Source organism: Pleurodeles waltl, chromosome 3_1 (assembly GCF_031143425.1).
Source record: "Pleurodeles waltl isolate 20211129_DDA chromosome 3_1, aPleWal1.hap1.20221129, whole genome shotgun sequence".
In the NCBI taxonomy this organism is placed as follows: Eukaryota; Metazoa; Chordata; class Amphibia; order Caudata; family Salamandridae; genus Pleurodeles; species Pleurodeles waltl.
Window position 1 is genome coordinate 1,014,451,089 of NC_090440.1, and position 14,749 is coordinate 1,014,465,837.

The 14,749-nt window shown below is 44.0% G+C and overlaps 1 protein-coding gene across 5 annotated transcripts in view; it reads right to left on the reverse strand.

The window, feature by feature from the left end:
* KCNH7 (potassium voltage-gated channel subfamily H member 7) overlaps positions 1 to 14,749 on the reverse strand; it is a 1,745,544-nt gene that overhangs the window by 640,794 nt on the left and 1,090,001 nt on the right. For all 5 annotated transcript variants that reach the window (XR_011201481.1, XM_069224264.1, XM_069224261.1 and 2 more), the window contains exon 5: positions 1,550 to 1,978. Coding sequence is in view for 4 of the 5 variants with exons in the window: in XM_069224264.1 (XP_069080365.1) it covers positions 1,550 to 1,978 (429 nt within the window). In the remaining variant the exon portion in view is untranslated. The remainder of the gene's footprint in view (positions 1 to 1,549; positions 1,979 to 14,749) is intronic.

Here is a 14,749-nt window from a genome sequence, read left to right on the forward strand (position 1 = left end):
ATAAAAGTTTGCTCAACCTTTGTCCTTTTGAAATGGCTAAAAGGAATAACAATGATACAAACTGATATCGCAAAGAAGGAAGGAAGGAGGTGTGGCATGATGAAATTGAAGCATGTTGGACTGTAAAAAGTGGTAACCCGAGTACAATTTGCACTGTTTATGGTGGGGTGGGCAAATAGAAGATGAATCACTTTTGGAATTTTGAGCATCAGTGTGAGCATACAGATTTGAACCTAAGATTGACCATATGCTGTTTTACTATGCTTACCTACAGCAAATAATAATGGTTGGATTTGTGGTTGTTGTATGATTAACTCTGGGTCACTTGTGCTACTTATCTATTGGCCCATTATTAGAAAGGGGCCAGTTCACAAAGGCAATTTGGAGTTTATGTAAAACAGTATTTCTTTTACATAGTCTTTAATGCCTTTATGATTTAGGTCCAAAACATCTGAAATATGAATCAACCATAATTGTTCTGGGAATTTTCATACAGTTAGTCCAAATAAAAATTACTTTTCCGTCTTTGCACTTTTACTAATAGAGAGCTAGATATTTTTAGGCCAACTCACTAAGGCATGTAAAAATATCTAGGAGCATGCCTGTAGTACTAGTTTCCATAATCAAACATACTTTTGTGAATCGGTCCCATTGTTTTGTTACTTTGAAAGGCTCATGTACTTTTTGGAGCTGCTCCATAAAGAACAATCTAATTAGCCATAGAGTAAAGTCACAAAACAGCCAATCAAAAAGTGATACAATTGCATCACTTGTGGCCTAGAGTAGCTTTTGAACCTAGGAGCTAAAGGTGAAAAGGTTCTTGGGCCTTCCTCGAACTAGTTACCAAATCTGTCATTTCTCGACAGCAGCATTCAAAATTAACTTTGAAAAATATATTTAGTTTTGTGTGAAAAACAGTAAAAATGATAGGAGTGAATAAAATGTTTAGAATTCAGCAGTGCTTAATTTCTGCTGCCGGCGATTTCCAGTGCTTGACCCTGGTGCTTAATTGCCATCACCAGCACTTATAACAGACTGCCACGTGGTGGTGCTGTTTCTTTTATTTTTAGATAAGCAAAACAACAGTTGCCTAATTATTTCAATAAACATTAAAAATGACTAGTACCTGCCACCCAACCCATCCTTTTAGCTTTGGGGGCCTGAAATAGTTCGAAGTGCCACACCTATAGGAGCGTGACGTTGGTAGGTGTGTTAGAAGTGTCACTGGCAGTGCTGGCCGGCGCAATGGGAGATGCAAATTGGGGTCGTCTCCTGACGAGGGCCCTAGCACTTAAAATTTTACAAATCAAGCACTGGAATTCAGGTTCTCTATATTTTACTACTAAACAGCCTTTCATTCTGTATGTCTTCAAAACACATATTTCTACATATCGAATTTAACTGATATGCAGTAAAAATCTTAACATTTCCTCAGAAGTTTAGGACACATGCATACATTGTTTAGTCCTAAATCTATATGTCAATATTTAAGTGGTTTATTATTGTTCATTTATATTTAATAATAGAGCTCAATAATTTTGGACCATACCTTCGCTTGCATGACGGTCTCTGAATATGTTGTTGGGATGGATGCTAAACCCCTCTATGTCGTGAACTGATGATGCTCTTCTTATGCTACAAATGCTTTCCTTTGACTTGGAATGGGTCAAGTGTGGACCCGTTTGAAGTCTGTCAGGGTAAAGCTGGTCCCATTGCCGTTTAGGTGACGAATGGTCCAAAGGTCCTGATATGTGAACCAAAGGGTTACACTGACCAGGCTCGATTAGTGCCTTTGTGTCCTCTGCATCTGAAGGGCTACCGCTTTCCTTTGTGGGGGATTTGAAAGACTTCAGGGCGACTGAATCATCACTGTGCTTTGAAGAGTCTATCACCACTGCGTCGGGGTCCTCTTGGGGTAAGGATTGCTTTCTGTAGGTCAACAGTCTAAGTGCAGGTAGCTTGAAGCCAAAAAATGTACCTGTGAAGAGAAATACATTCCAACGTTAGTTTCAGCTATCCTTTCTGAGCATCTATCAAACAAAATCGATTTTAACATGTGTCAAACATATCACTAGCCACCAAGGCCAGAATTATAAGGTGGTCCAAATGGAAGGTGGTGGTGTGTATAGTTTAATTCACCCAGATGAGGTGAGGTATTTTCTTAAAGTAGTAAACAACTTCTAATCTGAGTTGTCAACTTAGAAATGGGACATAACATGCAACATCGGCTTTGAAATCACCACATTTCTCAGGTTTTACCTCTTTTCCAAGAATTTCCACAAATTAATTTCTGAATATTTGACTTGCTGAATCTACAATGTTCCCCTAATAGATTTAGGACCATATTTATACTATTTTAGCACTGGATGTGCGTCGTTTTTTGACGCAAAATCGGCGCAAACGTACAAAATACAATTGTGATATAAATATGGGCCTTAGGGTGTTTACCCATTCCCCGTTTGCCCAGGGATTGAAAATATCCTGCAGACTCTGAGCATTGACCTCAGTCAGAAAACTGGCAAATCGCTGTTTGTAAATGTGATAGTTTGTAATAAAGTTTACGCAAAGTTATATCTCGAACAACGAGTGCTTGAACCACCCATGCCTGAACAATGAGGTCGGAACTATGACCTTGTTGTTACCACTAATGCCTTTACCACGAATGCTTTAACAACGACTTTTCGTTGTAAAGGCATTCCTGTTGAAGGCATTAGTGAACGGCATGCATGGTTCCAGCATGCGTCCCCCCTGCCCCCCTACCCCTAAAAATTACAGCGACACCCACCCCCAGAATTACTGCAACCCCAACCTCCTCCTCTAAATCCTAAAGCACCGCAACCCCCACCCCACCCCACCCCTAAAACCTAAACCCTGACCCCCCCTCCCCGCCCCTAAACCTTAATCACCCCGAGCCCCCACCCCACCCCCAAAACTAAAAATACTCTGAATCCCCACCCCGCCCCTAAAACCTAAAGCACCCCAACCCCCCACTTCACCCCTGAAACTTAAAGCCTGACCCCTCTCCCCGCCCCTAAACCTTAATCATCCCGAGCCCCCCACCCCACCCTAAAAAAACCAGCCCCAGTCTCAGCCCAACTTACCTCCTCCTTGATCGCGTTGACTCCCTTCTGCTGTGCCTTAACCACGCATGTACGTGGTTCAGGGCATGCGTGGTTAAGGCCCTGAACAAGGAAGTCGTGGAAAATGAAAGCTTTGTTCAGCTTTCGTTTTCCACGACTTCATTGTTCAGGACTCATTGTTCGGGATGCTTCCCTCCATGCAATATTGTGGCTTTGGTGACTGTTAGAAATGGGGTCTTTGGTTGGCAGTCAGGTTACCCCCTGTCCAAGCAAGGACCCTCACTCTAGTCAGGGTAAAGGAGAATCACATTCAGTTAACCCCGCTCACCCCATTGGTAGCTTGGCACAAGCAGGCAAGCTTAACTTCAGAGATAATGTGTTAAGTATTTGTTCAGACACACACAGTAATACACTGAACCACTACCAAATAACACAACACAGGTTTAAGAAAATAGTTATTATTTTATCTAAATAAACAAGACCAAATATGATAAAAATCCACAATACACAGTAAAAAATTAGAATTTATCACTTAAAATCCTGCAAGTTGATATTAAGCGGCGTTGTGACAGAGTAGTTTTCTACAATGCGATGCCAATGGCACTGTTTACGGAGTCGTTCAACCCCCAGGTATAGTACCTTAACAAACAAGTAGAAAACAGGCCAGTGCACGGAGTTGTGGAGAGAGGCGTCACAGGATCCGATGCGGTGGCGGGTCGGGCAGCAGCGTCAGGTCCTTACTGCATTACTGCAGAGCAGTGGAGGTGAAGCGACGTCGGTTGCGAAGTTGGTACCTTGGTTCCGGCAGGCACAAAGTCCGGTGAAGTCACGATGCTGAGGGGAACCTCAAGGGGTCGCAATGACGTCACAGGGCTACAGGTGCTGCAATGGTGTCGATGTCATGGACAGGGTCATCGCACTTCTACAAGGTCCACAGTGTCAGGGCAAGTGGCGTCGTGGATCCGGGCAGCGGCATCCTTTATGAAGTCGCACAGCATTGTCCGGCGTGGTTAGATAGGTTTTTCTCCAGAAATTCACTTCCAGGGGCCCAGGAACTGGAATAGCACCCTCTGGCAAGCTAGAGTCCACTGCAGGAAGACTCAAAAGTGGGTAGTGACGCCTTTGCTGTCCCTGAGGCTTTAAAACAGGAGGCAAGCTCTACTCCAATCCCATGGAGATACCTCTCAAGCAGGAATGCAAAACAAAGTAAAGTCTCTGCCCCATTGCACAGGCAGAAGCAGCAACTGCAGGATAGCCCAACACAGCACAGTCACAGGCCAGGGCAGCACTTCTCTTCAGCTCTTCTCTAGGCAGAGGTTCCTCTTGAATCCTTGAAGTAATCTGATTTGCACAGGTTTTGGGTCCAAATCTTATACCCCTCTCTACCTTTGAAGTTGGTAAATTTCAAAGCAAAGCCTCTCTTGTTTGCAAGATCCTACCTTGCCCAGGCCAGGCTCCACACACACACCAGCATTGTGTGAGGGCAGGCACCACCCTTTCAGGTGTGAGTGACTACTCCTCTCCCCTCCTAGCACAGAGGACTCATTGGGATGTGCAGGCTACACCCCAGCTCCTTTTGTGTCACTGTCTAAAGGAGAGGTGCAAACAGCCCAAATGTCAAACTAACCCAGACAGGGAATCCACAAACAGGCAGAGTCACAGGATGGTTTAGCAAAACAATTCCTATGTCTCAAAGTGCCATTTTCAAACTGACAATCTAAAAACGAACCTCACTAAAAGATGAGCTCAGAGACTCCAAACACCACATTTATATCTGCTCTCAAATTAAATTTGAACTTTAATAATATTTAAAGGCAGCCCCCATGTTAAACTATGAGAGGGATAGGCCTTGCACAGTGAAAACCAAATTTAGCAGTATTTCACTGTTAGGACATGTAACACACCTCAGTACATGTCCCACCTTTAATATACACTGCACCCTGCCCATGGGGCTACCTAGGACCTTACATGTATAAAAAGGGAAGGTTTAGGCCTGGCAAGTGGGTACACTTGCCAAGTCGGATTGGCAGGATACAACTGCACATACAGACACTGCAGTGGCAGGTGTGAGCCATGTTTACAGGTCTACTAATATGGATGGCACAACCAGTGCTGCAGGCCCACTAGTAGCATTTGAATTACAGGCCCTGGGTACCTCTAGTGCACTTTAGTAGGGACTTACTAGTAAATCAAATATGTCAATCATGGATACCCAATTATATATACATTTTACACAGGAACACTTGCACTTTAGCACTGGTTAGCAGAGGTAAAGTGCCCAGAGTATCAAAAACAGTAAAAACAGAGTCCAGCACACACCAACAACTGGGAAACAGAGGCAAAAAGCTGGCAGAGACCACACCAAGGATTTCAATTCTAACAGTGACTGTTTATGTAACAAGAACAGTGTCATTCTTAAACCAAAACATTGGGGCTTTCTCCGTTCCTTTTAACCACCACAGAAAATAATGTAAAAAATCTGTTGACCTATATAATGGGAAAAGCAAACATATATTTTTGATTGAAAACCTCAGACTAAAGTCATTGATATCATTCAAAAGAGATCAAATTCAGCAAAGCCTAAAGACAGGAATATGTCTTATAAGCCATTTGTTAAATTGTTTAAATCACAAATCTTACACAAAGGAGTCCGAAAGGCATCAAATCCAAAATAAAGATATAGTGATTGCTACTTTGGAAACCATAAGTGAGAACCCCGAAGAAAAAGCAATTTGCATTATGTTCAGCTTAAATTGAAGTGGTCCCTAACATTTGAATTTCTGGACTTTTGGGCATTCTTTCACACATTGTACTTTTTAATGCGAGAGAAGAACAGCTATTCCCAAAATGATCAATGATAAGCCATAGCTCATGGTCTTTTAGCATGTGATTAGAGATGTGGCAGATAAGTGAAGGCCCCCTAATAATTGTACTGAATACAAGCATGTGTAAAAGCTGGCAGTAGCAAGTTCAGGCCGCTATCTTATATCCATGTCTACTTTGGTACAACAGCATGGACTTTAATTACTCTATGGTGTTTTCAAATTAAATACAATGTTTTTTTCATTTGCTTCACTTATTTTTAATTCACCCAGTCACATGTCATGAGCGCTTCGCACTGCAACTGTAAAGGGCTGAACACCCATTTTAAAAATATTGTCTTACCTACAGGATGTACACTAAACACAAAGACTCTATGGTTCTGATTCAGAGATTTTTCTATGATGTTCTGAAAGTACCACTTTTTTGTCCCTAGTGTCAGCCTGTGGGTGTGGGATGCCCCTATTTCTAATAACCCCCCCTTTCCTGGGTTTGGCCTTAAACTGTCTAAGGTAACAAAGGGTAGGTAGGCTTAGGTGGGAGCTGCATTTGTCATTGGTAAGAAAGGCAGCCCTTAAAAGTCAGGAAGTTGGTGGGCATGCTCATGACATCATGCTCGTGAGAGCAAAACTCTTCCCCAGACCTAAGGTCCCTTTGTCCCCATGTCTGGAAAGAATACAGAAAACACCACAGGAGAGCTATTCACAGTTAGTTAGTTCTGGACATTGGCAGAAAGGCACTTTTGGTATAAGGCAGACATATATCAACTTTCTAAAAGTGGCATGTTCAGAATAGTAACCTAAAATCCAAAATTACCAATGAGGAGGTTTTTAAATTGCCAATCATCTGAGGGTAAACAGCATCCGGCCCCAAGCTGAAGTTAACACCTAGTAAATGTAATGAGGTAACCTACTGTTAGGCTATGGGAGATATAGCCTTACAGCAGGGAAAACAGTTAGGCCTGGCAAGAGGGTTATTTTGCTAGGTCAAAATGACAGTTTAAGCACTACAGGCTGCAGTGTCAGGCTAAACACATGTTTTACAGAGCTACTTTAGTGGGTGGCACACTGTGTGTTGCCACCAACTAGTAGCATTTAATTTACAGCTCCTGGGTAAATGTAGTACCATATCCTGGGGGTTAATAAGTTAATTAAATGTACAAATCAAATGTAGGCCAATTCTACCATATTTTAGGGGGAGAGCACAAACACTTTACCACATGTTGGATAGGGTAAAGTCCTAATGCCAACAAAAATGAATTCAGCAAAAACAGGGCATGAAGGCAAACAGTCTGGGGAGTAGCATGCCAAAATGCCAGCTCTAAACCAGTGTTCATGTGAACAGTGGAATGAAAGCATGCACCCATCTATTCAGAATTCCAGATACATGGCCAATTTTGAAAACCTTGAATTTGGAAATGTGAAAACCCGGGTATGTAATGCAAATCACAATCTAACTTTTATCCATACCTCCAATGATAAAAATCGATTTCAAGAGCTTCAGAATGAAAACCCACATCAAGACAACAATGCTAAGAATGTGAGAGCTATACTATTGGTGAAGGAAGAAGTACTAAATTAATTGCAAACTCAAACTTTGCCAAACTTATCAATATGAAATTCAAACATTAGAAAAAGGAACTAAACATATTTTTAAAGTGTATAAACAATATAATACATAGGCATAAATATTACTTATAGGTTGTCTGAGATATTAAAACTGTAAGACAATATCAATAGAAACATTTCATTAGCAGTTTTTTATATGTACTTTTAATTGCCATTTTAACACTGTACAACTGTGCATCACAGGTGTGTATGCAACATAAATACATTACTCTTCCAATCCTCCCCCATCCACTCTCCACTCTACTACATCATTATACTGTCTGGTGCCAGGGTCTGTAACAAGTTGTTTGGCACCCTGCTACAATTATACATTGTCATGGGTATGTTTTTAAGTTCAGTAGGCAGTCCAGTACACAAGTTTGCGAGTATAACAAAATAACTCACATGTTGCTGTTTCTGCCCAGAGCGTTCAGTGCAACTACTACATTACCAATTGGTTACTACAATTGCACACATAATACATTCACTTTCTTATCCACCAAATAAAGACTGCTGCTCCAGTACCTGTCCACAAAAGCCAAAAGACCAAGGGGGTTATTCTAACTTTGGAGGAGTGTTAATCCGTCCCAAAAGTGACGGTAAAGTGACGGATATACCACCAGCCGTATTACGAGTTCCATAGGATATAATGGACTCGTAATACGGCTAGTGGTAAATCCGTCACTTTTCCGTCACTTTTGGGACGGATTAACACCTCCTCCAAAGTTAGAATAACCCACCAAATTGTCAAAGGATGTGAGAAAACTCTGAGTGGGCAAAGTTCGAAGTCTGTGCGTGGAAATGCCTTGACATTGATTGATGAAGCTATCTACATCCGGACTAAGAAACTTAGATCCAGTTGGAACTGATCAGCTGGGTAGTTGCAGGGAAAGAGACCTCTGGAAGATTGTTGTCTCCCTGTAGTTGGCTGACCTCAAACATGAGGCCAGCCAACTGACACTTGAAGTCACGTCTGGGGGGGTCCTGAGGTCAAGGCAAGCAGTTCCAGCCTTCCTTCAGGCTCTTCAGAGGGAAGAGCAGTCCTTCTTCCTATCCCTCACAGGTCCATGAGTGTTCTGAGGAGAGGTATGTGGGGTTCACTTTTATGCACAATGTCTTCCTGTGGATAGAGCGTAAGCCTAAATCCACATCCCAAACTAGTACTGGTCAGGTCCTCTACTCCCATGTTTTTGTGTCAGCCTCACTATAGAGATGAGGGAGCTCAGTTTGAGCTTCATCTGCCAGTTACAAGATAGACATCTCTTGAAACTTAGGAAGGGACTGGGCACAGCCCATTAGGCCATCCTCTCAAGGGAGGAGTTCCCCTCCCACACCCAGAGCCCGTTTATCCACTGTCTGAGAGAAATATACACCTCACCATAGGAAGCCATCAGAAGTCAAGTGACAGTTAAACACAGGCAGGAGAGCCTTTTGGTTTTAGTCAGGAAAATGACAGCTTTGTAAAAGTGTCATTTCCATTATAGTAAAATAAAATCTGATTTGACTAATACGTTGGATTATAAATTACTATCAAAATGAGTCATTGAACCTTGTTTGTAGCTATCCCCAAACTGAATTTAGCACTTATTAAAAGTAAGAGGGTAAAGTTCAGTTAAGTTATAGAGGAGACAGCTTTGCCACAGTGAAAATCCACAATTTTTTCCAAGCACCCTGCCCAATGGTAATTTAATACAAAAGCAAGGTGAGATGGGATGATGGCAATCGTTCAGACTGCATCCCAATCCATAGTTTTTTTGCCCATGCGCCACCTCACTTTGGATCCAGACACATGCAAGTCATTCTTGACCCTGCTCCTCATGAGAACAGTCCAGCTTGAACTGCCAGGCCAGGTTCTCCCTTGAACCAAAACACAAGCAACCTGGTTTCATTCTAGTTAGGGCTCTTTAGCCAGGTATAGCTTGGGTCTGGTGCACTTTGCACTGGACTGGTCATATTGGAGAAAAATCAAGACTGGCTTGAAAAAGCTGGGTCCAAACTGAGTTTGCATGGTGTGCAAAATAATGTTGGATTGGGATGAGGCCCTGACTGATTACCAGTGGCTGAGATTAAATCAAGCATTTAATATATCACTATTTTGTATACTTATTCTGATGCCCTAAGTCAGACAGCTATGCTCAGACGTGGGTCCCGTGCACACTGTTGCACTGAAACCAAGCTGTCCCAGACCGATGAGCCCATAATTAGGGTGAACCTGGCCCTGAGTTAAATGTGTTCTGGTTCAGGGTGGACCAGGCAAGATACGTCAGGCTGGACTGCTCCTGCTGGAGTAGAGTTAAGATTGATTGACTGATTGTATATAGCTGGGCCCAACCTGAGGTGGCATGAAGTGCCAAATATTAATAGATGGGGATGTGGCCCGAGTGATTACCAATGGCTGAGATTAATTCAAACATTCTATCCATTGCTGTCTTGTATACTTAATATGTGCATTCAAAGCCTGGCTTAGGGGTGACTTTTACACTTTAAAAAAGAAAGTTCAGGCCTGGCAAAAGAATGCTTTTGCCAGGTCAAAATGGCACTTTAAAACAGAATACCCAGACTGCAGTGGCAGGCCTAGAGACATGTTTTACAGTGCTGCTTTAGTGAGTGTCGCAATGAGTGCTGCAGTTAACTAATATCATCTAATTTATAGGGCCTTGGTACATGTATTACCATATACTAGGGACTCAAAGTAAATTAAATGTGCCAATTAGGTGTAAGCCAATTTTACCATGTTCAACAGAGAGCACAAGTACTTAACTCCTGGTTAGCAGGGGTAAAGTGCACCAAGTTCTAGAGCAAACAATAATACATTTCAATAAAAAGGCAAAAAACCTGGGTGACACTGCAGGGAGGGCATATTTTTAACAGTGTTGTGCAAAGAATAGGTTTTTTACTGGAAGGGGACACTTCCAGTACAAAAACTATCCTGTAACATTTTTCAATCAGGCCATTCTCCCTCATCAAGATAATCAATTTCACTCCAGTTTGCAGGACGGGGCAATCTCATCTTGTCTGTCATTTGATCTCCTTAATTTACTTTATTTCTGTCAAGATGCACCTGGCAAACCTGATCCACTGGAGTGCCAGGAGTGTCCACATTTCACAGCACTCACACCTACCCTCATACTATAGCCATTTAGGGATTGTAGTATGCCCGTGGAAAGGGAATGAGACAAGACTGCAAAACAGAGATGCTGGATAACACCAACCTGTCTGGTTGCATAGCTGAGTTTGAGCTACACAAAATAGGTGCTCAAATCTAAAAACAAATGCACATATTTAGTATTACTGTAGCATGTGTGGTAACTTCAGACATTTTATTGTCTTATATACATTAGTATTTCTCTCTCTTTTTAAAAATTAGTTTTTATTTATGTCAACAGTGAAAAACATTGATGCGTATATAACATAATCAAATACATATTATGCCACAGGTATAGGAACCTCCAATGAAATACACATAAGTCACACCAAGAATATTTCATTCAGTTCATTCCATAACCATCCATCTTGGATGTTTGACCTAACGTGTGGTTTTATCTGTGAATCCGGCTGGGGAGTCAAGTCAGGAAACAACACTATTTGATGATGCACTCTCTTCTCTGCCCAACTCATAATATGACCTCAATTTGCTCCAGACCGTTTTAAATTCCTAGGACAACCCATTCCCTCATTCACCACTTTCTCTACCTTCATAGAGATTGTTAAGATGAAAAAGCCCCTCGCAAGGTGATGGACTAGCACCCTTATCCTGAATAATTCAACTGTAATGAAGTCTAAATCCCAAATGCTGATTTTTGTAGCGTCTGCACTGTGGCATAGGTCTGTTTCATGGATTGCAGGCATTTTGGAGAAGGAAGAGTGCACAAAGCGCTACTCTCTTAGTGCTGCAATGCTACTGCCTTTGCCAGAAGTTAAGCAGCATGAGCATGTGGTGGCAGCATACCGTGTAGAGATTAGTAGGAGCAAACAGGCCTTTTTTTGTGCATCACTGGAATGAGGCTTACAGGCTTCTCTTTGCTTAACTCACTCCTGGCCTACATTGATTTGGTGTGTAGTACTGTGCATTGCGTATGTGTTCTACATGTGTCTGTGTGCCTGTGAACGGTACAATACAATACACAGGAACTATAATGTTGTGCTGTGCTGGAGGAAGGGAGGGCAGTGGAGAAGACACTTCAAAATGAAGCATACACTCAACATAAACTTCAAAGACTCTGACTTTAAATCGTATTTGGTGTTTGGAAAAGGTCTATAAGAGAGGGTGCTTGAGGCCTCCAAAATTATCAACTGTCAATCAGCCAGCTGGGCAGTGTGAGGAGAAGAAGCTCTGTAAGATGTCTACTTGTGACCAGTACTGGGAGCCAAGGCCCGTCGGTGAAGGAATGTCACCCAGGAAATCCAAGATCACCTGCCCCTAGACCCTGAGGAACCAATACATGCCTGCTTGCCAGGACCAGTGTGCCCTGTGAGGAAGAGGAGTGTAAGAGGGTACGAGGTCCCATGGGGGATCCTGTTGAAAGAGGCATGAGTGGACAGCTGCTGCACTGATCTGGTTGCTGCCCGTGTACAGGTAAAAGGCAGAAAACCCCATAAGCCAGAGAAGGGCCTGCGTGACATGAGCTGTTAATGTTGCTACAGCGATCAGGCCATTTGCCATGTACAGGTTTGAACTGAAGTTATTGACTCTGTATACCAGTTGGGGCCATCATGAACAATAATTGCATGCCAGTTGGGCTGTAGCTCATGTACAGAGTGAAGTCAACAACCACGTATGCTAGGTGAGGCCACTGTGAAGATTACTTCCTTGCTGATCGGCTGTAGCTCATGTGTGGAGTAAAATTGGTAACCCCGTATGCCAGGTAGGGCCACCGTGAAGATTACTGCTGTGCCGTTCAGGCCATTGCCCATGTGTGGAGTGAAGTCAGCGTGCCTGTACGCCAGTTAGGGCCACTGTGAAAAAAGGTGCTCTACTGACTGGGCCACAGCCAATGTGCACTGAGGATGGTGACTCTGGATGCCAGGAGTGATGCCCAGGAAAAGGCAAGGAACATGGCTTGGTGCAGATGATTATCAAGATGAGGAGGAGTCGATAGTGACCCATGCAAACCCAACCAGAACTAACGGCCAGCACCTGGAGAATCAAATCCCCCCACCTGTGGATTCCAGGAAACTTACCAGTATTGCAGGAGCATCAAGGACTTCCCTGGCTGATGTCTCTGCAGGACTGCGTATGACAAACTCAATGACACCTGACCGCTGCCTTGCCAGGGCCACATGTGAAAAGCTCACTAGAAACAGTTATTGCAGCTTCTGCACCCATAAAGGGGGCACACTCAGGTCATGCAGGTCCTGCTGGTGTAGTTAAGACTGATTTATGGGCCAGACCGCCCCAGAGGAACTGGCCTACCATATAGGGGGTGATTTTAACCTTGGCGGACGGCGGAGGCCGTCCGCCAAGGTACCGCCGTGAAATGACCGCACCGCGGTCAAAAGACCGCGGCGGCCATTTAAACATTTCCGCTGGGCCGGCGGGCGCTCTCCGAAAGAGCACCCGCCGGCCCAGCAGAAATGCCCCTGCAACGAGGACGCCGGCTCAGAATTGAGCCGGCGTAGTTGCAGGGGTGCGACGGGTGCAGTTGCACCCGTCGCGTATTTCAGTGTCTGCAAAGCAGACACTGAAATACTTTGCGGGGCCCTCTTACGGGGGCCCCTGCAGTGCCCATGCCTTTGGCATGGGCACTGCAGGGGCCCCCAGGGGCCCCGCGGCACCCCCTACCGCCATCCTGTTCATGGCGGGTTTCCCGCCATGAACAGGATGGCGGTAGGGGGTGTCTGAATCCCCATGGCGGCGGAGCGCGCTCCGCCGCCATGGAGGATTCAATGGGGCAGCGGTAAACCGGCGGGAGACCGCCGGTTTACCCTTTCTGACCGCGGCTGAACCGCCGCGGTCAGAATGCCCTCGGGAGCACCGCCAGCCTGTTGGCGGTGCTCCCGTGGTCGGTGACCCTGGCGGTCACCGGCCGCCAGGGTCAGAATGACCCCCATAGTGTGTTAGCATTAAAACACTTTTGACTTTAATAAAGATTTGGAGTGGAGCTCCTGAGACTTGGACTATTAGTGGGACTTAACCTGAAAGTTGCCAATAGTGAATGGGGAATGAACACTATCGCTAGTAAGAAAAGAGTGAAATTCAGGAAACTGCATGTTACAACTCTAGAGCCCTGAACTCAGATGAATATGTGTATTGTTTGTTACTCCTGTAGTCTACTTTGTGTTAGTAAATAAATGCTCCTTTTTGTTATAAAAGCAAGTATTTGACAGGACAATCATTTATTGCTGCTGCTGAATGTACTTTGAGTTGTTAGCCTGTGTATACCCCCCTCTGTCTACCACCCCCCGCCAGAAGCCTTGCACTGCTTGACCCGTGCTACCACTGAGAGTCAAGTGTTGAAGGGGCACTTGGACCATTTCCTCAGGACCCATAATAGGTTAGGCCTGGGAACAACTATAGTAAAAGGCCTCAACCTCCACGGTTGGCCCAGTAGCTCCTGCTTGCCCCCTTGCCCTCTGAACGGGGTACACATATTGATGCCTGTTTGCCACATTGATGTAATCAGAACTTTTTGTTGTCCCCACATTTTGGCTATGTCTCTTGAGGACACTATAAATCCCAATTTACAAAAAAGGGGTACTGCGGAGGTCTACCTTTTCTGGGGTACCGAAAATTGCCATTAAGAGTTATATAGAACTAATGTCTGCATCACAGCCACTAACTCACTTGTCACTGCCTCCCAATACTGATTCACCTTAGACACTAACTGATTGGTACTTCACCAGTCAATATCGTTCAGGTGTTCCAGGTCTTTCTTGCAAGTGTTTCACATTGTATGCAAGTTGTGAGGTCTGTTATTGAAGAGGATGCTGTGGATGTGCAGATCGGTTGTGAACTATCTCTCCATCAACACCACGTAGTCCAAGTAGCTACTGTTTATTATTTCCTCCCATTCCAGCTCTTCAGCTGCCAAGGCATGTTCGAGTTGTAAATATTTATAGTGCTGGATATGAGACAGCTTATATTCTGTCTGCAATATCTCACATTGTTCCATTTCTCCACCTTCTAACATGTCTCTCAGGGTGTCTATGTCTATGAGGCCCCATTGTTTCAAACCTGTCAATTTCCCCACCTCTTGCAGAGGAGGCCTTCCATAACGGAGCCACTTTTGCCACCTTCCCTTG